We start from the raw sequence: 24,647 nt of genomic DNA, 5'->3' as shown, positions 1-24,647 counted from the left end.
GTGTTCTATTTTTTTAAAAAAATGTCGCAATGCTACGAGACAATCATTTGGGGTTATTGTACTTTCTGTAGAGCAGGGCTTCTCAAACTGTGAAACATCGTGCGTTATTTGTCATTGTCACATTAAATGGTTTACATGCGTAAATTTATTGTTAAAACATCATTCTCGTGTATAGGCTATACCAGGGGTGCACAAGTGCGGCGACAGAGACGAGTTTATTAAAATGTATGTACTGGCGGCCATGACGCAAATAAAGACTCTTTTGCCAAATATTTTGATTGTCAAACTGCTCTAAGCACATTTTGTGGAGCCTAAAGAAATATTACCAGCCTAGAAGCCATATGCGCCAGACTTTTAATGCCTTTTGTATGCAAACAATGCGAAAAAGCAGAAACCACAAGCGTTACAATATAGATTATGGCGTCATAAAAGCTAACACTGACAATCTGTGTATCAAGTTGGAAATTAATTTAGGCTTTTTAGGCGCTATTAGATGGTATATATATAATATATAAGTTTTCTTTACATCAGTAATTTTGAAACACAAGCAAGCAGGCAATTGGCGGCCGTTGAGAAAATAAATATGCGGCCGTCATAGCGAAGAGGTTGTGCACCCCTGGGCTGTACCCATCAAGGGGTCGCGTAGAAATTTCTGTTTGAAAATGGGGTCGCAGAGCTAGAAAGTTTGAGTAGCCCTGCTGTAGAGCAGCGGTTCCCAAACTGGGGTCCGCGGTCCTTTAGGGGTCCGTGGGGCAATTTTTGGGGGTCCGCGAAGCGGTTGAAGTAATTCAATAATCTTTTTTGGCGTCAGTTTGTGCCACTAAATAAGTTTAAATCAAAGTAGAATTGAGAATCGACTGTCTCGATTGCTAAACAATGGCCTTTATTGAATGACAACTATCAAAAATGCAATTGTTCGCGCACAATCGTAATGTTTTTTGTCCTGTTTGTGATGTCATATGCTGTCTTTGGATGATTGTTATGCGCAATTTTGCATTATTAGCTAAAATCCTGCAATCAACTTTAGTTTTTATGAAATACACATTTAGGCTGAAGGACCGCGAGCCCTCGAAATAATGGCAAAGGGACCGTTTTGAAAAAAATATGAAAAAGTTTGGGAACCACTGCTGTAGAGGACGCTTATAACACAGCAACTGCTAGAATTCGTAGAACTGTTCGTAAGGAAGTATTTGGCAAAAGAATGCACCGTGAGTGGTCTTGGTGACAACAGCGTTACTCCAGTAAGTGTATCTTTATTATTCATAAAGTAAATATAACTTTTTAAGCAATTTGCAAGTAAAGACAAGTGAGAATTGGTATTTAGATTCAGTTTAAGTCAAAACCATTACGTGGAAGCAAAAAGTCTGATTCACATTATGAAAGTCAATTATTGTTATGGTAAGTTTAATATAAGAAAGCCAGAATCTCCTACTTCTTATTTTTCCTATACAATTGTGATCTAACTCTTTGTCTGGATCTGTAGGTGAAATGAAAGGAAGCAAATTATCCAGCATTGTTATGAGATGAATTGGAAGATGCTGTTTAGTGGGTGTTTCCTGTTTATTTTTACGTCGAACTTTTATTTGTCGAAGTGTGAGTACTGTCAACTGTGTAAACCTTATGCGCTAAAATATATTGCAAAGAGACCATATTTGATGTATTGTGTTTGCTGGAAAGGTCAGTGGGATAAAAACGCAGTAAATTATAGCTGATCATAGTTAAAATGGTGAAAATTGTCGGGTAACCGAAAAAGGCCCAAAGAAAAAACGGAGAAAAGCTGGCAAAAGCCCGCAGATGAACCATACAAAAATTCTTATCTATGAATTATCTGTGGTCCGGCGTCAAGTTTCATGGCAAGTTAGGTAGATGTTACGTCGTTTTTGTCAACTGCTGTGAATATAACTTTGTCCAGCAAACGTATAACAATTGTCCTGTGACGCAACAGTTAGTGTTCCATTGCGTGACAATTAATGTTCCAATGCGTGACGTCAATTGCCTGTGTACTGTGTATGTTGCAATCATTTGTAACTTGCCTCGTGGTGTACGTTTGTGAACTGCTGACAGGCATAATTTGAATTGAAGCCATCAATCTAAACTCTGATACCTTTATTTAGCAGCTAGAAAGTATAAATAAATTGCTGAGTTTGATAAAGCTGCATTTGTGAATCATTTTGCTGGTAAGTTTGGCTTTGTACTGTAATGTGAAGTTTTGTTCTAAACCTGTAAATGTTTGGTTGTTTGTGCAGGATTTGTTCGGCCTTTAAAGCAATATTTAATACCAAAACCCCTGTGGCCAAACAGTCGGTATGTTTAATTGTTGTGTTTCGAGTGCGATTTGTGCTTTATACGTTTTCGTTTTCATTCGCAGAAAAACCGGATTCGACCAAAATTAAAAACGAATTGTCGTTCTTGGTGTCCGCGTTTTACTTAAGCCACCTTGTGTGACGCTTGCGTGAGGGGACACGCAAAAGAAAGCGTTACATAGATATATAGGTCCTTGATATCATTGGCTCAGCATCAACTTTTCATCCTACTTTTCCCCCGGGTTTCCATTTCGGGGGAAAAGTCATGGATGGCGGGAGATAATTTTTCTGACTGGGTTATGATAGAAATAAGATGTTACTTACATGGGCACAACAAATCGTGGCATGTCTTTATCTCTTTGCCGGATCCTGGACATCTGGTTGCCGCTAAATTGCTTCCCAAACATCGGCGGTTACGTATTTGTTGGCCGCGATCACACGACGCGCTACACCGGCTCCACGGGCCCCAGTGTCCCCAGCCTGAGCAGAAATAAGGTCAAATGTCAACGACGAAGACTAGGCATATATAAAATTAACATAGGGTCATTAAAATGCATTGTATTATTGAAATATACTGCATTATTTAGGTATGTTCTTAAAACAGATCTCAAGACTGCAAAAGCGTCAACTCTTTTTTGTGCCGGCGCTTATGGTCACCACTACATACCTAAACCGTAAATAATTGAATTGAAAGTCAACCATCAATAACACAACGATATCTCCAACTTGGTTAGTACTGAAACATATCAATGCGCGCCATTGCGCTGTTTAAGGTTCGGTATAAAAAAAATCTCTAAATGAAAATACTATACTATGTTAGCGCTTTGTATCGAACCACTAGTAACAAGTTATGTGCACGTACATACCGGCATAAGCCCCTTCCACCAACAGTAACATTCCAATGAACGCTGAAAGACAGGAAAATCCCGCAACCGTTTTCACACGGGACATTGTGTTCCTAGGCATCGAATAGTCTAAACTCCATTAACAAGCAACTGCACAAAATCGGCACATAGGGTTAATAACATACAAGACTATGATAACTTTTATACAACATTCCTAATCCCGGCAAAGCGTTTTCCTGTTTCAAACTAAGTCACAACATCAAAAAGTTTGAGGGTGGCTCCGCGAAACATACTGTACGTGAAAAAGAGCTAAAACATCCTGTAAACCTATTGTCAATCCCTCGTGTTACGGAAACCTGCCTTTTTTGCAACGTTGCCTAATTTTACCATTGATTCATTACAAAAATAGTTTCATTTACATCCTTATGACTGATGGAAATAGCCACATATGCTAAACTATACCTCTTATAAACAGGCCTACTAAAAATCTTATAGTTCACCCTTACACCCAATTACAGATAACTATATTGTTTCATATTCTTATTCTATCACCGATTTGTAACAAATAAACAAACTTCCTAACGATCTACTTTCTTTTATATTCACGTCAAAGCAAATGCTATGCTTTTGCTAGTACATATTTTCCTTGCATTCTGATAGTGGCACAACGCGTATGCTGGGTAGTTTTTACAAAACGTATACAAAACAAAAGTATGTTGGCATAACAACTGGGCATTAACCACTGAAGAACTGGTTCACAGGGACCGAAAATGTTGGCCGGATTAGGCGAAGATCCAGATTAACTGATGTCGATTAGTTCAAGTCTTACTACATTAAAAATCATTTGTACCTGGAGTTTTGTCTGAATTAGGCGAAGACCCGAATTAACCGAACCCAATTTAACTGAGGCTCACTGTATTTACCAACAATGTGTTAGTGTGTATGTTTTCATTTGAAATTTTCTACAGGAAAGCAACAACCTTGTACAAGCAGTTACAGTAGTCAATCAGGGCTGAACAGTAAAATAACGACTAAAAAGGTGGTGAGTGCAGATTGCATAGTGGATTCCATGCAAAGATTGTGAGGACAGGTATAATGTCGTAAGTTTTTGTAGTTGTTTTAATAGATTTAGGTTGAGCTAGATACAATATTTTCCATAAATGTTTGTTTCTTAAAAATGTGCCTTTAAAAAAACATATTTTTTAAATATAACGATACTTATTACTTTTTTATGTTGCAAAAAATGTTTTTTGAACTTTTTAGTGAATTGAAATAAAGAGAATTAAATTAAACAAGTCTAGAATGATAGTGTTTACAATCCATATAATGCACAAAAAGCAATCAAAAACATAATTTGATTGAAATAAATATTGCAAGTAAACATGCATTTAATTAAGTTCTGACAGTAATAATTATTAAGTTCCATTAGTAATTGTTTGCAAAACATACACAAATGTATTTTATTTCACATACTGTCAACTTAATTTTTCCCTCTTTCTAAACATTGTTCAGCTTGTAAAAGAGCATCCTTGAACTGTCGCTGGATTTTTGCATGTTTGGTGTTTAATGCAATAATAAAAGTATCTGTTGTAATAAGAATAAAACAAGTTCCTTAAAATATGCAGTATTTAGAAGCAACTAATGGCGTACCTTGTTTGGTTTGTGTTGAACCACTATGGTTTATGCCAAAGTACTTGAGTTTGCAAGTTACATACATTGGAAGTTCCAAAAGATTTTTCTTTAACAACTGGAACCGTTGAATTGATCGAACATTCACAGTGCTAAAAGTACACATGTAATTGTCAAGACTATAAAGTGTATTAACTTATTTTAATACCAACAGTATATATATTGTGTTATATTTACGACCTCACCAAACACATGTTACACTTACTTGTCATAAGCATTTATTACTCCAGTACGGGCAGAGAAAAACATATTTGCAAGATCACGGTTGCATTCCAAACCATTTTCTTTCACAGTAAATGGATGGTTGGCAATGTCTTGCATTAAACAGTAAGGTTCATACACTGCAAGTTCAACATCTCCAGCTAATGGACTGGCCATATTGGACAAAAAAAGAAACCCACTTCATTTGACAAAATAGTATAATTTTGATAAAACTAGACAATGCTAGTGTCGCAAAGCTTAATGCAGGCTGTGTCAACTGTTTCATGCCGAAGCTAAGCCACTAAGTTTGAAACAAATCTGTTTGCGTGTACTTTGTAATTATTTGTCACAGTCCACAGAACCACATGATCAGATTGTCTTCATTTTTGAACAGAAATTTATGAAAACCATATAAACAACCATAAATCGGTTACAAATTCGTGGCGTTCAGTTCTGCGCCAGTATGCCTCAGCAACAAAATAGTTCAACTGAAGATTAGATTCTCTTATGCATTTTTTGGTCTAAACATGCGTTGTTTACGTCCTTTAAGTCCAATAGCCATCAGGTACGGCTTCTCTAAAAGTCCAAGACCAATTAGATACGTTTTTTGTTAGTCACCACCAGTGTTTTTTTTAAGGTGTTTTGGGGGACCGTTTCAAATTTCTCCAGCGGTTTCCCAAAATTTGTACTTGCAACTACAGTAGAAAAGTAATGGTTGTTTCTCGCTATGTCTTGTCGATAATACGAATATAGCCTACGATCAATAGTTCACGTCCGGAAAAAAAGAATAAGTGGAGGTACAGCTAACAGCTGAATCAAAGAGTTATTCACAAAAGAAGTGCACCTTCGATACTCGTCAATGTTTATTTCTGATTTATGGCGCATAATGATCAGTTTTTACGTGTGGAAACATAACAAGCAGAAGCCAACAAGCACACTTTGTTTGATTGTGCAGCAAACTTGTTTGGCGGCCGTGTTGGGCAGGCTGTTTGATCGCTGTCACAATCATTTAAGCTGTGCCTTGTCGAATAATTCATTTTGTGTTGCGTTGATTGTATGTAGTTTAAATGCCTAGGTTTGTACCGCATCTTTAGAGATTAATGTTTGTCCTAAAGTAACCTTTGAAATCAGAAATAACGTAATGATTGCTTTTCTTGCGAAACCTAGATTCGAGTTAATTATATTCCTTCTGGACTCTTCTCTGACTTAAACTGAATATTATGAAGTTTATGATGTCATAAACGTATTTACTCAACCTGACGTTTAGTTTTAACAATTGTTTGTGACGTAACTTAACCGAAGCTTCTCGTAGGTGGGAGAATATTTTTGGCATTATATAAGGCGGCATATTTTGAGTGTAAAAGAGAGGAAGGACAGAAATTAAGAAATACGTTGAAGTGCTGACAGTTGCTATCAAGTTTTAATGCGTTATTTGCAAGTGCTATTGTAGATTACATCGCCCTTTTTGCCAGTTCTCTAAAGATTTTGATCAGCGATCTCAGAAGTAGAACTATTCAGTCGTTAATTGATCAGCGATCTCTTTCCTGGTAAAAGAAAAGGAAGACGTGACAGTCGAAATCTTGAGCATTTTTGAGATAGAAAGATTGTTTTTGCGATAAAATTTAGAATAGGCTATTTCTTAAATACTCTTTCTATTTTTTTAACTTAAAAATTTTAAGTTTTTGTGAGTTATTTCAGGTGAAAATGTCGCAGCGTAAACGCTTATCCTCTGAAAAACCTAACAATCGAAGTATAAAGCAGTTCTTTTCTTGTAAACCGAAAACACGTACTGCTGCTCTAACCACCGAAACCGCATCTGCCAACAGCACCACAAGTTCTGATTGTGTTTTACTGAATGACCGCAATTCTGCTGAAAATGTTCAAGAGCAGTCGACTCTTTCTGTTGCATCGTCGACGACTGTTCTAGCTGCACCATCCAACAAGATATTTCAATCGTGGATTAAACTGAAAGGTTTTGATGATGCTCTACGAATGAACGTGTTCACCCTCCATGCTGACGGAGGCATAATATGTTTGCTTTGCTCTAAGGCCTAAGCATCCAGTAGCTATCACTGGCCGAGGCAAGTTTGCTGATGTTTACACCAGCGTACCCGCCAGACCTCAGCGCCCCTCTCGTCTGGATATGCATCTGAGCTCGGAGCAACACCAGCAAGCAGTTAAACTGGAACAGAACCAACGTGTCTCGCTATTTCACACAAAGTATCAAGATCGTGTATTAAATAAAACCAAAACAGTGGCTGAGAGAGTACACCTAATTTACTGGGTACTGAAAGAGGAAGTAGCGAATCGAAAAGTTGCTTCCTTGCAAACACTGGTTGACCGCATGACCGGCTTCGTGACCTGCGACATACCAGTTCAACAGCAGTGACGGAGTTTATTTTGCTCATCTCCGACCATCTGACTGATCGCATCGTTGCTGATGTCAAGCAAAGCCTATGCTGGGCTACCATGGTCGACGAGACAACCGATATTGCTACTTTGCAGCAATATATTACATTTGTTCATTACGTCAATAAAAAGGGACGCCAGGCAACTGCATTTTTGGATATCCGTCGGATAGACGCTCGCGGGGCAACTGCTGCCAACCTATTCCGACTCTGGAAAGAGGTCGCTGCTGACTACAGTCTTGATGTGGGTAAACATGTCGCTATTGCATGCGATGGAGCTGCTGCAATGATAGGCCGCCGAAATTCCCTCTCACAGAAATTGACTGCACAAAATCCGATTACCTACACAGTGCACTGCCATGCGCATCGCTTAGCCTTGGCATGTACGGACACGGTAAAGGAGCTACAACACATCCAGGATTGCGAACGTGGCTTAGTCCAGACGTGGAAGTACTTTTCAATTTCGCCGCTCAAGACCGCAAAACTACAAGAAATGCAAACTGTTGATGTTGATTCGTCTGCGCGAAAATTAGTTAAAGCCTGCCGTACTCGCTGGCTATCTCATGGTCAGGCTGTAATCGCAATGAAAGCAGAACTGCCTGCTGTACACGCTACGCTCCAATATTTTGCTACCGAGAAGAAAGATTGCACAGCAGTTGGTATTCTTCATTTAATTTGCTCCAAACGCTTTCTTTTCTCCCTTTACTTGCTGAATGCTGCTTTGGTCCATCTCAACAAGTTATCATTGTTGTTTCAAAAAGGTAGTTTTCACTTTTCTCACATGCAGTCGGCACTTTCAATATGCAAAAAAGAGATTAGGAGCATTGCCAATTCAGATCAGGTTTTAAATAGCCTAAAATTTGACTGGGAGAAGATTTCAAAAATTTTACCAAGATCTCAAAATACACTTCTTGAAGATGACTTTAAACTGCTGCGATTCACCACAGAAACATACTGTGAGGCACTGCTCTGTAATCTCGAAGAACGTTTCCCTGACCCTGAGGTACTCTCTGCTTTTCGAATCTTTGATGCTAATGAGATTCCTCTTGATACCCCTCAGCGCCAGCTTTATGGGAATGATGATCTCTCGCTGCTTGTCAGAAGATTTGACATTGTTCCTGCTGAACAAACCTTGAAAGTACTAAATGACTATCAAACGTTGAAAGATAGAATGACAATGCCAGAATTTGAGTTCTGCCAAGATCCCGGTGATGTCTGCAGCAAAATTGCTCGAGGCAACGTATTCCAGCAAATGTTTCCAGAGCTGCATCGACTTTGCTGCATTGCATTGTCAATTCCTCTAGCAACCGCCTGGCCAGAGCGAGGATTTTCGACTCTATGTCGTGTTAAAACCAAGCAACGAAATAGGCTACTAGATATCACCCTGAATGCTCTAATCAACATTTCGATGAACGGTCCGGAGCAGCTCACTGACGAGGATGCACAAAAGATAGCTGAGAAGTGGCAAAAAACAAAGGACCGACGAACAGTGATATACAGTGCGAGCATTGAAGGCGTTGGAATCTGCAAACAACGAAGAAATGGAAGCTGGCGGATGGGAACGGGATTGCGAATCTGTTTTGTTGCATCAGATGCCACCTGAAAAATTTGTTCTGTGATTGTGCACTGCCAGTAGCCTAATAAATAATTCGTTTAAGCAAATATGGCTATTTTTTGGTATTTAAATGAAACACTTGCGGTCTCTTAAAACTACTTAGCGGTCACCCAAACCAAACCTTAAAAAAACCCTGGTCACCACAAATCCTTCATTGAAATGTGTCAAGACTTTGTTTTAACCAACACGTGCGCGTGTGTAACAGAGCGTAACATCAAAACATCATCACGTGGTTGTTGTTGTTCTAATTCGCAAGATTTTTTTTACTGAAGAGTACTTAGTTTATAAAATACATTTTAGATTCCTTTTTTAAGTCTTTGATAGAAACTATTGTGAACCATTTTTTCAGACATTTTTACAGAAAAGTCGTCAGAGACTTGTTGGCTTTTGTTGTGGCAGTTTACAAAGTCGTATTATTTGGCATGGTTTGGCAAAATTCGTATTATTCTTACACAATCTTTAAATAACAAATCGAAAAAAGTTAGTCTATGTACGGATTTAAACATTTCGGAAACGAATATAAACAGAAATATATAGGCCAATCGTACTATTAACACAGTACAATCTTAGATAGCAGTAAATCGTGGCAGAATAGGCGAAAAAATAGTTTCACAGAAAGTGCAACTGAAACTGAACATATTGTGGCAAGTATTGCACGCAACAAACGTTGAGACATATTAATGTTACGCAAAGCTAAAACATAAAATAAAAGCTTGCACTCCTCAATTTAAGATGGCAAGTGGCAAACTAAAGAAAGTATGTTTCTGCTTAAAGTATTGGTGTTAAGTTGGAAATTTTAATACAGTGGGAGCATATTTTAAGAATTTGAGATCAACTATAGCGTTGTGAGTCCTATATCAAAAAAATAACGTATGATAGACACCGTTTCTCCCAACAATTGTGGTATTAGAAGATTGTGCATGAATAAAATGGAAGATCTACTAGCCGCACATTTAGCTAAAATTCAGTAGGTAGCGCAGAGCACAAACACCTGCTTAAAACGACATATAAAATGCCATCGGTTACGGCTACTACCCGATCCCTACCAACCTTTAGCTTCTAAATAAGTATTTTAGCCTTCTGCGTAGGCCATCAGATTTTCACTTGATGTGTGGATGGCGTTAGTGATGGTGTTAGCAGCTCTACCAATTAAAAAAGCACAATACATCACAAGATTGCACAAGAGAAAATATTCTTTGGGGCTAGTTAACAAAACTTGGGTCCTGAGAAGGTGCTCCCATAACTCATGTCGCCATCAAGCTCAAAGTGTCCCCTAATAAACTTCCATTCGGGGGCAGCATTGGGTCCAATATAGGGGTCACCGTTGTGAAATAAGGGTTGAGTCACTAATTTTTTCCCAGCATCAAGCAATTCAAACATCCGTCCCATGCACGTGGGCATTTTGTCGATCTTGCCGTTCATAGTGTCCTCTGTTGAAAATTTAAAAAAAAGTTACAGGCTATTATGTTAAGCTTCAAATTTAATACACTTTAGTGACTTTACACACATTAAACACCCTATTTTGGGGTAAATTATCATTCACAGCTAGCCAACAGCAACTTTGGTTGTTTGATGGTGCGTTTGAGTGATGCCATTAACTAGATCTTAAATGTTGTTTGCTATCATAAACGGGTTTGTCTAGAAACTGAAAAGTACAAATAATTCTGACTCAGAACGACAGTCATCATTTTTAAACCATCATTTCAAAGTTTTTTAAAAAAAACTTATTATTGTCTTGAAGATACATATTTATGTCAATATACAACACATACACAAAAGACTGTACTTACCCAAACAGACAAGCATGTCACTGTACTGCTGATTAAATAGTCGCCGTAATAGCTTCGTTTTTTTGTTCAATATGCGTTTTGGGCCATTATCAACTTGACGCCAGCTTTCAAAGGCAAGCTGTTTAATCGGCCATACACTCGACACGCCCTCTTGGAAGGACACCGTCTTGCCGGCGAAGCAAAAGCGCCAGCATGTGGTTGAGTTAGCCTCCTGGCAACCGCACAATGTCTGTGGCAGAAACAAGCATTCAATGTCCGACCATTCAGGCGGATTTCCCCGTACAGAGACCAACTCCCGTCCGTGAGCGAGCTCCAGAAATCTCACATAATGCGACTTCTCAAAATTCGGCGCAACCTCGGTTTGGTACGGATCGCTGGACTCCTCGCTGAGTGACGTCATCAGCAGGTCACGTGTCTGCGCCAGTGTCGTAATAAACGGACTGCAGGGACTTCCGCCTTCTCCCTCGTAAACGATCTCGAAACCGGCTTCCAGCGCCGACTTGAGCCCGCGCACGGGGAAGAGGATTGCGCTTGAGCGCCTCTTAGTGACGTACCACTGGCGGTGAGTGAGCTGCCGCTGGGGGTCGCCCGTGAACACCGTGGCGTTAGTGTCGTTTAGTTTCACGCACGACTCTGCTTGGATCAGCTCCAACATGACGTGAGCGTAGTAGCCACCTATCGTGTACACGTCCGCTATGTAAGGTTGCTCCAGAAGGTTAGTTGCGTAGCGAAAGGCCTTGGACCAAAAGTTCGTCGCATTCCAACGGTGAAACTGATTGAAAAAGAAGTAATATCTTTCAGATAGATCTCATACATCATGAACGTATGTTTGACATTGCCTATTAAACAAACAATTGTACGCCAGGCCCATTGAGGGCATTATACCGAATGTGATTCGACCTTTGGCGGCTCACCACAGGGCCTGTGTAGAGTCCCGCAAATACTACTGTCATGAGTTCGAATCACACCGCACGCTAGATTTTTTCTAGCCTGTGCCTTCCCTAATGGGAATGCTTGAGAGATCGGCTTGATTCGGTACAACGCCTTCAATGGGCTGGCGAAGAAAGATTTATGTATGAATGTATTCATCTTGCCTATTGAACAATTTTAACCAAACAGAAAACTCACTTCACACTCAAACACTCACCTTGTTAGTTTTGGTTGCTCGTGACGCAATATCGTACCATGAAGGGCCACCGGACTCGGTGACGTCATCATCAACATCATCTTCATTTTCAAAGTAGACATCTAAAGTATTTAACATCCGTCTTAGTTAAATTGTTTAATGTGTTGATATTGTTACACAAACCAGTGAATTTCTTTTTGCCCTTTTCGGCTTGTTTTCGCCACCTGCCACCTTCGTCCGGCGGTGTGACTTGCCACAGGAGAGCGATAGAGTTCAGTGTTTTTATGATCTCCATGGGGGCTGGTTTCTCAATTTCAGCAAATACTTCCTTCACTAGTGTAGTGGAGTACGGTTCTAACTTCAAATTTAAACCGGGTCGAATCTAAAATGTATTAAAAAGAGCATTAGGCATAGCAAACCATGCTAGTTACTGCTAAGCCAAGCTGACCAAGAGTCCATAAACAACTTGCTATGTAGGTATTACGTTTAAAAAAAGTTCTAAACGTTTTTTTGTTAACGATCACTGTTGTCAATTCACCATATCTCATGCACAATAAATTTAAAACCAAACTTTTTTACACAAAGAATGTTCTACTTTTTCTGGAATGAAACGCATAAATAATGTTTGAAAACATATCTAAATAGTTCAAAAAGTTTGATAATGGGTTTGTATTCGTACATAGAGATAATTTACAATCCTTTACAGAAACTTCTCTAACAAACCTCGTAAAAGTCACGTGACGGAAACGGCGTTGGGTAAAATGGAACCCATTCTGCATTAGTTAGATTCGGTTTCCCCCCGATTGAGTTAAGGATATTGGCAGCTAGCGACATGTGAAGCATCTCCTCTGTAGAAACGCTGGACATACAAAATAGCACCAAACATAATTTTTGAAATTTAGAAAATCACATAAGTTGTGTCAAATAGTCAGCTATCAATAACTCTAAAAAAATAAGTCAAAAATCAAATGACAGGCAAAGCTTCGTCGCGAAAAAATCAGAAAATGAAACTTTTAAAAGAATCATAGAATTTAGATCTCGCTTAATGGCAGTATACTTGCTTTTAAAGAATTAATTGGAAAAGCAAACAATTTTTTCAAGAACGATGCCTGTTTATACAATCTTGTACCTTTTTAGGACTTTAGAAGCATGTTTGAATCGATCTCTTTTCAGTGAAAACAGCGCTGTGAGGTAGGGAGGTATCGTGTAGAGCTCAAGCAGCATCGCACTCTGAAAGTTTTCGTGCAAACGTGCAACAGTTTTTCGTAGTTGTTCAGCGGAACCACAAACTTCTGCTCGGGCAGCTTGATATTTACTGCAAACAAAGAAATACAGCTTTTGTTACAAGATGCAAAATCCTCAAGATTTTATTGCGAGAAGTGGCTTATATTCAGAAGCAAGTTTCATATATGAGAGCCAAAAATATATATTCACTTGTTAACAGAGTGTACACCACATACCTCAAACAAAACTGGTAATAAAGGAAAAGTTTTTTTCTTAGTTTTCGCGAGTTGCAACAATAAACGTATGTTCCAAAAATAAAAAGCAGACATACATTTGTACAATGCTAACTTGTAGAGTGTACATTAATGCAGCAATCGTGAAATGTGAAATTCTTCTTAACTTGTCTCTTAACTTGTTTTTGAGGTGTGTGATTAATATTCACTATATACAAGTAAACCTACTTAATCTTTGGTTTTTCGGTTTTAGGTGGGCCATTCACTTCACATTCGATCCACCGTCTAACGAGCTCGGTCTTGTCTGGTGACAAATCACGAGTCGTGGGCATAAAGTTCGGGTGATCCCAGCCGTACTCAAACATCGACATGTTCACAAGGTGAATCTTTTTCCTGTAAAGACAAAACAAACTTATTCTTTTTACCTTGGTTAAGGTAACAATGAATACAATTTTACTGAAAAGCTATCTAGCTAAAACAAAGTTGTATTTCGAGCCTGACTTTACATACGACCATATTTGCTACAATTCATGAACCATCCGTGGCAATTTGAAGCAACATGCTATATTGAGGATTCGTTGAGGTGTTAGTCAATTCAGTTTCGGGATCAGGATTTTTTAACAAACGGGCTTTATTCGGACCTAATTTCGCATCCTGTGTGGGTAAAAAATAAAATTACCCAGCTAAGCAGTTATTTGTTGGACCTAATGTCCAACAGCCTTAAAACGTTTTGTTTAAGCCATTGTCTGTTATTGTCCATTGTGTATGTCTTTTTTATTATAGGCACAAAACGGGCTTCTCAAAAACGATTCGGGTGCGGGCCGGGATCAGGCTCGAATTTTGGACTCGCTTATAACTCTAGTTCAAGGGGTTCGATATTTTTTAGTACTAAACGCCGTTTAAGACTATAATCGTTGTGATTAGCAGGACAATCAGTCAGTCTATGCCACAAAAATTGTTAAATGTTTTGGTATAGGTTGGTGCATTCATTTTGAGAACACCAACATGCACCTGTTCAGTGTATAAGTATATTTTAAAAAAACATACAAGATTTTGTGTACCTGACATTTTCAATAGATCTCAAGTTAATGATGTCGTGTTTCGCCATAATTGGAAACATGTTGTAGTAGAACTGGAATATAGGTCTGATGTGCTCCTCCCACGAAGGACACATATTTTTCATCACTGTCGTCGGCAGAGAGCTAGAACATAAATACAATTAGTGACCGACAACAAAAGCAAAAAAGTAGGTACTATGTGTCGTTAAAAAGATGTGAGCAATGTACATTACTTTTAGGTGTTTTTGCATACACACAAGTTTCATTACTACATGAAAACACTATTAAGGGGGCACGGTAAAAAAGCGGAAGTAAAATTGGAATAAAGAAAACGTTAATTAAGAACATTTCTTAGGAAAGAGTAGTTTTAAGAACAATGAAACTGTATTAAAACCAGATTCTTTTCAAAAAAAACTTACGATCTTTAGAGGCAAACCGGAACGAAATTATTTTAAGTAAACATTTGTTGTTATTATTTTTGTGGCTTTGTTTGAACTATAGTACTATAGTCCTATAGGATTGAAATGAAATTGTCCCGGTGTAATTGTTGCGATGTAACAACCACGATGGAATTGCCGCGAAAAAAATACTGCAAAGAAATTACTGTAGCAAAATTGCTGCGATGAAATTGCTGCGATGAAATTGTCGCGATGAAATTACTATGCGAAGAAATTACCACGCTGAAATTCCTGCGATGTAATAATTCGTTGCTGAATAATCTTTTTTTTATTGTATTTTTCGACAATAATCTTTACAATATATTTTTTCTCAGTAGTGTTTATATGTTACGCAGCCTAAATTTGTTGAATTTATTACTGTGGCTCTGATATGAGTAATACGGGGCGAATTTGAAAATATTGGATCGTTCTGAAAGGAAAATTATTCAGCTTTCATCAATGTCTCTAGTTCAAAATCAATAAAATTCATCACTCTGGGCCGACAGTAGTAATTAAAAATTTTATATTTTGAAGCTTACCTGAAGACTTTAAGTGCCATTGCAAAGCTTGAATACCCTTTATGAAGCGAACATTCTTTGAGAAGTGTTCCATAATTCCCACGGATGGTAAACATTCCTCCATCGCCAATTTTAAAACTCCGCCCATGTCGATCGGTGAACGTTGCCTGTATTCCCATCGGATAAATCTAGTGCAAAAGTAAAAGCTACTAAAAAGAAACTTTTTTGGAGGAGTTAATTTGTTTCCCAAGCCAAATCGTATGAAATTGCAGCTGCAACTTATAATTTGTGGAAAAAATACTTTGTTAAGTTCATACAAAATATGTGCTGATACATTTCTTGTGATAAAGAACTCTCATGAAAATCTGTTGGTTAAGCCTTAAACGTACAGATCTTTATAGTATCAAAAGTATCAGCTTAGCTAAAAAAGATGATAAAAAACATCAACCTGTCCGTCCATTCCGCATTTTCTGGGATGTCCAATATTTCTAATGATTTCAACAGAGAGTTGAGCGATGCCATGCATGTCCGTCATCACTGGACCGGTCAGTTTAAGAGGTTCTTTTGGCCACGAGAGAAAAGGCGAGCACGGTTGCTACAGAAGTTTACATTTATGAACAAATCATCTTAATTTTATTTGATGTGTTGATTTGCAAATTAATGTAAAACAATTCATCATTTTTTAGGTCAAAATTAGTTTTGGGGCGTTATGTTTTATCACTGCAGCAGTGGTTCCCAATCAGGGAGATTCCCATGACATATGCCAATAAACATGCCTTTGTATAATTCTACGATTAGGCTCATTTTTGATGTCATCGTCAGTTGGTGAAAAATAGGATCTTATGTTACGTTTAATAAACAATGCCATGCCGTGGATGTAGGACACGAACTTACATGAGGGTTACAAGTCGCCATTGTTTGTGATCTTTCTAACAGCCTCAATTGCAGCTTAGCTCCCTTCAGTGGACGACCGAAGCTTGATGCCACTGCAGGTATTTTCCATGACTGTCCACGCGCTAGTCGGTGTGTATATCCACCCATTGGCTGCAACATAAGCATGTGTAAGTAGCAATATGTGGTGATGTTACCTTTTTTCTTGAGAACAGGAAAGAAAATGCTTTCAAAATGATAAGACTGTAAACTTTAATAGAATCTGTAATTCACAACTTTTTCTATGTACCGCAAACCTTTTAAATTTTACTTTCTTGCAACTTAATTTCAAGTCAACGTACTGCATATGCCACCTAGCTGAAGCATTTTAAACATAAATTATTTTGACACCGAGATCAATTTTTTTTTTTTTTTTTCACGGGGTTCGAACCCAGGACTCTCCCGGGGACGAATCCCGATCAGGGTTTTTATGTCTGTATATGGGTCAGGCGCGCCGGACCATTCGGCCAAGTTCCTGCCCTCAATTTCTTACCTTAGATCAATTTCTTACCTTAAAATTTCTTACTATTTCTTACCTTAAAATTAAAGCCCATTTCGTCCTCTAACGCCACCACGTGACAGCTCTCATTCCCGTTTCCGTTCAGATACCCGCAATAGCGCGGAAACAAGCCACACAGTGTATAAGCAATTTTTTTATTTTTGAATGGAAGATCCTCGTGCGTCGTCGATCTGTTCACCACAGCCAGCCGCGAGTGGGCGATAGAGCGCACCATCTCTGGACTCGCCCAATCCAACAAAATTTCAGCTACACCACCAAAATTGCGGTACCTGAACATACGTTTATCAGTTAAGGTAAATTGTTAAAAGAACACGGGTTATGACTTTATGTTTTTAATCTTACTTTATCCTCATAAAAATCACAGCAAACCTGCCCGGTTGAAACTATTTTTTCGAACGAACGTCAATTTTTCTTTTCAAAATACACATCCTCAGTGTTTACTGGCTATAATTGTACGATTAAATTAGTTCATACACACAGTTTATCTTATGAGACCCTGTCCCTTATTTATTGGTTAATACAAATGTAAGATACGTTTAGTAGACATACAGTAAACCTCGGCAAAACCAGATTCGGTTAATCCGGGTCTTCGCCTAATTTAGACAAAACTTGAGGTCCAATTAATTTGTAATGTGGTAAGGCTTGAAATAACCGACATCGGTTAGGACAATTTTTTAGGTCCAACCGGGTCCAGAATATTGAGGTTTGCTGCCAGTCGGTTTTAGAGCAAGGGTTATGTTAACTCGTTATCCCATGGTAAAAAGAAGTAAAGCATTCTTCTTTTATGCTTTAGCCACATTCGAAAGAAGTATTTCATGAAAACGAGTTTGACTTGCCATTTTATGTTTGTTAAAAAGTCCAGCCAGCCGCCTTGAGTCACTAAGAAGAAGTTATGACCTTCGCACATTAAAGCCCGCTGGAAACATTGTTTGTTGAGCGATGGACACACAGACGGGGCATCCATCACCGCTATATCAACGTGTTTCAACGTAGACTTACTGAAATCCCCGTGAATGTCGCTCTTAACCATCACACTCAGATCAAGGACAAGTTTCTTGAAGAAAAAAAATGCTTCTGAAAGTTAATTAGTCCACTACCTTAAAGCTTTAAACTGTAACACAAAAATTAGTTTATTTCATATTTCTGAATAAAAAACCTAAATCTTAAATTTTGTAGTTCAGTGATCTGATCTTTAAAACTAAACGTGTGGACGAAATCCTACAAAGTAAATCTTTCTTTTCAAACAAAGAAAAGATTTCAAAAACTTTTTCTGTTTTAAAATGCCCGATTTTAACCAGTAAAGCATTTTGTAATGTCAAAACAGTTCCAGTCAGATTTTGACATAATTTAAAATAAAGTCTTCTCTTTTCTTCCTCACAGTCACAAATGAGTGCATCAACTAGGTCTACTATTTCAGCCAGTAGTTCTGAAACTGTGCGTCGCGACGCCTTGGTGCGTCGCTTGAATTTTCCAAGGGCGTCGCAGAATAGTTCCGTTTCGTGGCTTTTTGTTGTTGTATCATTAAACACAACTTTAATAATAAGTTTCCTCATTAACTTTTGTTTGGTGGTGCGTCGCAAGTCCAGAAAAACTTGTCCACGGGCGTCGCAACAAAAAAGTTTGAGAACCACTGATATAAGCAATTCACCCTGATCATCAATCTACAATATCTTACGGTCTACAGCTTATGATTACTTCCAAAAAACATAAACTAAAGATTACCTTGTGTTCGTAGCTAACGTAAAACGGCACTTCCCAAGTGTTGTCCTCACATGCGTAAAAAGGCCTCATCACTCGACCAGAAAACAGGTTTTTCGGATCGTCCGATGACGTCATACCGATTGTGCCAGTCAATCGACCGCTCAGCTTATTATAGTCGCTGAAAAATTGAGAATTTAGTTTCAAAAATCGTATTTAAGTTGGTAAAAGCAGGACTGAATTGCACATTAGGCAAAGTAAACAGATGCTCAGGGCGTTAAGGAAAAGGGGCAATGTAGAAACTTTTCTTTTCGGGTCTGGTTCATGTTTAGGTTTAAGTTTGAATACGAAAGGCTTGACTCGGCCTGACTTCAAACTCAGTCTCATTTATTCCACAATTTCATCTTTCGGGCCTAATTCGAACTTTGTTTGAAATAACTTGGGTTGTGGCCAGGTTTCTGGCTTGTGCTACAAGTCACTAAAAGGTTTAGTCCAATCTTAGCAACAACCGGTCAACCACAATGGTTATGAAACATTAACTAATTTCCAAAATAATCGCTTAAAACATAACACAGTACAACACTCACAATGCGTCGAGGACGAAGTTGATGGACAGATTCTTCGCCATTTGAAACTTCCTCTTGTAGTTGTCGTCCAACCATTCCACGTCAACCAGTTTACTTTTAAGACTGGGCGACATGGCAGAGTCACCGACCCTGAAAAATACTTTCAAGTCAGAATGACACACCAGTGTCGAAAAGGAGGCAGGTTTTAAAAAATATTGACTCTATTACAGTTCTGTACACACAAGCACCTTGTCCCAGAGCCGCGTTACCAGGTTATTATTGCATCGAGTGTCGATTTCACCAGAAACACCCACTAAAAGCCATTTTCATTTTTAATGCCTATATTTAAGGGTGTGTTACAAATAACTTTATTACCTAAATTAATCTACTATTTCACATACTATTTGTCTATATTGAGGTTTTTCACGATTACGGATTCTTGTTTACTCTTTTCGACCTGTTTAAAGCCGAAATTAGTACCGAATTCCAACACGAGTTTGCCGTTTAAATTTTTAAAGGGGCCACAGGACTTACAGGGTTACTTAAATGGGGCCAGAAAGCCAAAAACTTACTTTTAGGGGGCCACGGTCGACGAAAGGTTGAGAACCACTGGTCTACAGCTTATGATTACTTGCAAGACACACAAACTAAAGATTACCTTGTGTTAGCTAAAAGTCGAGATTATTGTATGACTAGACTCATAGAGGTGGCTAAACCGTTTGAAAACATTCTTATATGTTTGTGACGTCACAATCTTTATTGCGACGCTTTCTGTCAGCAGTCAATTTTGCTTTGTTTTCAAACAATTAGCCTTTAAACAAAAAGTATAACAGCTGGACACTAACGTCTGATTGCCCCATAATAAACATTTTAAGAATTCAAAATCTTTTTTAGACATATACTGAAGTAGATTGTACTTGAACAGAATTTTTACAAAGCTAAAAATGCATAATTACCCTTTTAAACGTTCAGTGTTGTGTGAAATGGGGGTATTGAGCATTTTAGCCGAGAAAGCTCCATCTACTGTGATATGATATCCAATTACTTCAGGTGTACTTTGCCAATCTGGATCCAAGTCTACCATTCGGGCATGGTGCTTACCTAAATTTTGTTTTGTTAATTGAATATGCCGGTAAACTTTATTTGGCCACGGAATGTCTTAAGTGAGGTGTTATTTTGCAAACCGAACTTCAATAATACAAAAGTATGCACTCAAATTAATTAAAACTGATTGGTCAGGATAAGCTTGATTTTGATAGGAGCATGGGATGTTTGATGTTGCCTACATTGTACATAAGCTTAGTACAAGCCTGTTTTCACATGTTTCATTTTATAGTATCTTAGAAATTTCAACATTAAGTTTATTATAGGAAAAAAAAACGTCCAAAATAGTGCATTAAAAGTAAAAAAATGATCAACTACATGTTTTCTTTTACTTTTAACACAACTACATGTTAAAGTAATTTGCTATTTGCATTTTCTACATACCTTTAAAGCCTAAATGTCTACAAATTAACTGACATGCTTATTGTTTGGTGTTTTTACTACATACCTTTAAGGGGTCGTGCGAATAGGCCGTTTTTAATCGTGCATTGCTTTTTCGGGTCCCAGCAAGTTGATGTAACGACCGTGGATATGAAATGGAAATGTCCATTCCCCATTGGATTAGCGGACGGGGCAATATGGGAGATGCTGGTATAGTTGTAGACCTGAAAGTGATCATTAGTTATTACAGTCGCTTACATGGTATTGTACGGGACACATCTGAAATACGTTTAAAAGGTTTAAAAGACGGGAGAGGCGGGATCACATTAAGCGCATATCCAATATGACTAAATGAGGGGACCAGGTGAAAGTTCACCGGCGAGGCATTCCTCAAGTCTTCACCTTTTCCAGTTTTGCATAATCGCATAACTGAAGTTTATGTTTCAAGCAAGTTGCTTAATTTGTTTGCTTATTGGAATTTGCTTTTAGTCCTGCATGTGAACTTTTTATTGCTTTGCATATATTTACCTTGTTCTTTGTTTCGGTTACCATGTATTCTCTGAAGGACCCGCATGCTGGACAAAATCGATCGTTGTCAAAGTAACATCGAAAGTTATTGGCCGTTGGGTCGTTCACGTGGAATTTGCCGTAGAAGTGAATGCGCGGCCATCCCAAGTAAGCTGAGAAAAGAATGTTATAACAAACATCGTTTTACACAAGAACATTATACACCAGTGGTTCTTAACCGGTGGGAAATTTCCCTCCAGAGGGAAATTGTATCAGTCCATGGTACATATATTGTTGTTTTAAGTTTCACTCAAATATTCAAAGGTCATAAATCCGTTTATTTGGCATCAAAGTTTTCACAAACATTATCATCAAAATAACAGAAGGGGAAATTGATTTTAGTGGAAAAACCAAACTGGGTGATTGACTTTAGTGGGAAATTACACCAAAAGGTTAAGAACTACTGCTATACACGGACTCGAAAAGGAAGTTTAAGCAAAAACATAACTGCCAGAGAACGTGTGTATGTAGAATACATCATCCAGATGTTTCAACAACCGATGTTTCAACGAACATACACTGATGATGACAACAGCGATTGTTGAAACGTCTACATCATGTATTCTACATACCCAAGTTCCTTGGCAGTTATGTTTTTGATTTACATAGTTTTTATACTTTGTCCAAAGTGAGGGTTTTAGCCTTAGGACAATTACCCCAACGGAGTAATTTGCTATCTTTGAGGGGTGAACTACATTTTGGTTTTTTAATTGGAAAGGGGATGGAAAGGGGTTAACTGAAAATTGTTTTGCTCTCAGGCGTAACGATAAGAAAAAGGTTATTAAACAACGTTTTCCCTTGACCACAAACCCGAATCACTTTAAGCTTGTAAACTTGATTTGCTAACAGACGTTACATTTTAAACGGAGACTTTCGCATGAGTTTTAAATGTTGTCATAGTTTTGCTTAGCACGTTAGAACGAAAACAATGTTATATGCAAGAAACTAACTGTATGCTGCATGGCACAACGAGTCAGGATAAACTGTTGTTCCTGAAGGCGGAAATAAATGATCAAACGCTTCTGCCATAGCTTAATCATTGGTTATATCACCCCCCAAATTCAAAGTATATTTTGTTTTGTTTATATTTTGACAGTCAAACAAGCGTTGTTGTTTTGCTACGTGACGGATGACAAGATGATTTCATGAGGTGCGTTGTTTTCGTTTGAATTATTGTTTGGCTTAATTTTAAGAAGGGAATTGTTGGTATATGACGAATCCGTTCGTGGTAAGGCCCAACCTTTGTTCCTCATCCGGTAGTGACTGTTTAAAAAGCCTATAGAAGATTGTTTACATTTAACACGATTTTATTGAAGAAATTTACCGGTATAAGAAATATAAGTACAACGTCACATATGTGGCCTACCCAGGCTTTTTAAAAAAAAACTTATTTTACAGGCAATCATACAATTTTGACAAAGCGAATTGATCGCTAAACAGAAATACCAAATATACAGGAGCTGATATATGTTAGTGATATAGTGCATTTGCTTACAATGACAAACCAACTAGGACTATAATTTGCGTTAAAAGCGTTTTTGAAATTGGGACCCGAAGCAAAAGTACAACCCCCAAAACCGCCCCGAACCGTTTTTTTTTAAGAAGTCCGATATAAGTATAGATTTAGCAAAGTAAAAGCACAAAATGAAGCGAGTGTGAGTTAAAAAAAGAGTCAAACCAGTTTCATTAACCGACTCGACTCTCATTTCTGAATTGGCTTACATAGCGTCATAAAACCACGTGATTCCGTTTTCTAATCAAACGTTGCGACCAGTGGTGGGATTCAAATAATTTTTTGTCAGCCGGTTCTATCACAAAGTCATATTTTTAGTCGGTTCTGTTACAAAAAGTCCATTGACAGTAATCAGTAATGCTAACCGGTTCGCTGAACTCATAAAATTTCGTGTGACGGTTCTATAGAACCGATGCGAACTAGCTGAATCCCACCACTGGTTGCGAGACACATTACGATAACCCATAGAAGTGTTTTGTAAACTCTATTCATTCCTCTACTTGCACGTTGCTATCGTAAGTTTTGCGATGATGAACTTGATCAATTTACCAAAATCCACTTTACTACGAAAGCAGTAGTTTCCTTGCAGCTGTTTTCAAATATTAGGCAGCTTATGATAGAAATAAGATGTTACTTACATGGGCACAACAAATCGTGGCATGCCTTTATCTCTTTGCCGGAACCCGGACATCTAGTTGCGGCTAAATTGCTTCCCAAACACCGGCGGTGGCGTGTTTGTTGGCCGCGATCACACGACGCGCTGCACCGGCTCCACGGGCCCCAGTGTCCCCAGCCTGCGCATAAATCAGATCAAAAGTCAATGACAAAGACCAGGCATATACAAAACTAACATAGGGTCATTAAAATGTATTGTATTATTTAGGTATGTTCTCAAAACGGATTTCATAAATGTAAACGTGTCAACTCTGAAAAAACGTTACACGCCTGGATAATTTTTACCATTTTTGTGAAATATATAAAACTAACATGGGGGCATTTTTCTTAAAGGGGTCCATTAAAATGTACTGTTTTGTTTAGGTATGTTCTTAAAACAAATCTCAAGACTGCAAAAGCGTCAACCCTTTTTTGTGCCGGCGTTTATGGTCACCACTACATACCTAAACCGTAAATAATTGAATTGAAAGTCAACCATCAATAACACAACGATATCTCCAACTTGGTTAGTACTGAAACATATCAATGCGCGCCATTGCGCTGTTTAAGGTTCGGTATAAAAAAAATCTCTAAATGAAAATACTATACTATGTTAGCGCTTTGTATCGAACCACTAGTAACAAGTTATGTGCACGACATACCGGCATAAGCCCCTTCCACCAACAGTAACATTCCAATGAACGCTGAAAGACAGGAAAATCCCGCAACCGTTTTCACACGGGACATTGTGTTCCTAAGCATCGAATAGTCTAAACTCCATTAACAAGCAACTGCACAAAAGTCAGCACATAGGGTGAATAACATACAAGACTATGATAACTTCCATACAACTGCATTGCTAATCCCGACAAAACGTTTTCCTGTTTCAAACTTAGTCACAACATGTTCAAATCATTTTCAAATCAATCAAAAAGTTTGAGGGTGGCTCCGCGAAACATACTGCACGTGAAAATGACTTAAAACATCCTGTAAACCTTTTGTCAATCCCTCGTGTTACGGAAACCTGCCTTTTTTGCAACGTTGCCTAATTTTACCAATGATTCATTACAAAAATAGTTTCATTTACATTTTTATGACTGATGGACATAGCCCCAGATGCTAAAGTATACCTCGTATAAACAGGCCTACTAAAAATCTTATGCTTTGTCGCCCTTACCTCCAATTACAGATAACTATATTGTTTCATATTCTTATTCTATCACCGATTTGTAACAAATAAACTAACTTACTAACGATCTACTTTCTT

The 24,647-nt window shown here is 38.2% G+C and overlaps 2 protein-coding genes and 1 long non-coding RNA gene across 3 annotated transcripts; 2 read left to right on the top strand and 1 right to left on the bottom strand.

Annotated features, from left to right (window-relative positions):
* Positions 1-1,909: 1,909 nt before the first annotated feature.
* LOC145209164 (uncharacterized) lies at positions 1,910-2,473 on the top strand. Its single transcript, XR_013855018.1, has 3 exons — positions 1,910-2,177; positions 2,247-2,304; positions 2,369-2,473. It is a non-coding gene; the product is annotated as an uncharacterized LOC145209164 (long non-coding RNA).
* A 5,034-nt stretch (positions 2,474-7,507) lies between these two features.
* Positions 7,508-9,049, top strand: LOC145210873 (zinc finger protein 862-like). The gene has a single exon (XM_080080009.1). The coding sequence runs from the start codon at positions 7,508-7,510 to the stop codon at positions 9,047-9,049; it is 1,542 nt and encodes a 513-aa protein (XP_079936135.1).
* Positions 9,050-9,593: 544 nt separating this feature from the next.
* Positions 9,594-24,205, bottom strand: LOC145209141 (uncharacterized). The gene is made up of 20 exons (XM_080079393.1): positions 24,043-24,205; positions 23,365-23,520; positions 21,175-21,326; positions 20,714-20,870; positions 20,118-20,262; positions 19,183-19,311; positions 18,620-18,776; positions 17,734-17,951; positions 16,914-17,166; positions 16,342-16,491; positions 15,896-16,042; positions 15,469-15,635; positions 14,496-14,636; positions 13,663-13,827; positions 13,107-13,292; positions 12,701-12,836; positions 12,161-12,359; positions 11,999-12,099; positions 10,852-11,623; positions 9,594-10,491 (listed from the first exon to the last, which is right to left on the bottom strand). Exons 1-20 carry the CDS (start codon positions 24,140-24,142, stop codon positions 10,268-10,270), a joined length of 3,855 nt encoding a protein of 1,284 aa, XP_079935519.1. The 5' UTR covers positions 24,143-24,205; the 3' UTR covers positions 9,594-10,267.
* Positions 24,206-24,647: the final 442 nt, after the last annotated feature.

This window comes from Phallusia mammillata, chromosome 1 (assembly GCF_965637545.1).
Source record: "Phallusia mammillata chromosome 1, kaPhaMamm4.hap1.1, whole genome shotgun sequence".
Classification (NCBI taxonomy): domain Eukaryota; kingdom Metazoa; phylum Chordata; class Ascidiacea; order Phlebobranchia; family Ascidiidae; genus Phallusia; species Phallusia mammillata.
Note: the sequence above shows the minus strand (reverse complement) of the source record. Positions and strands in the feature narration are given on the sequence as shown.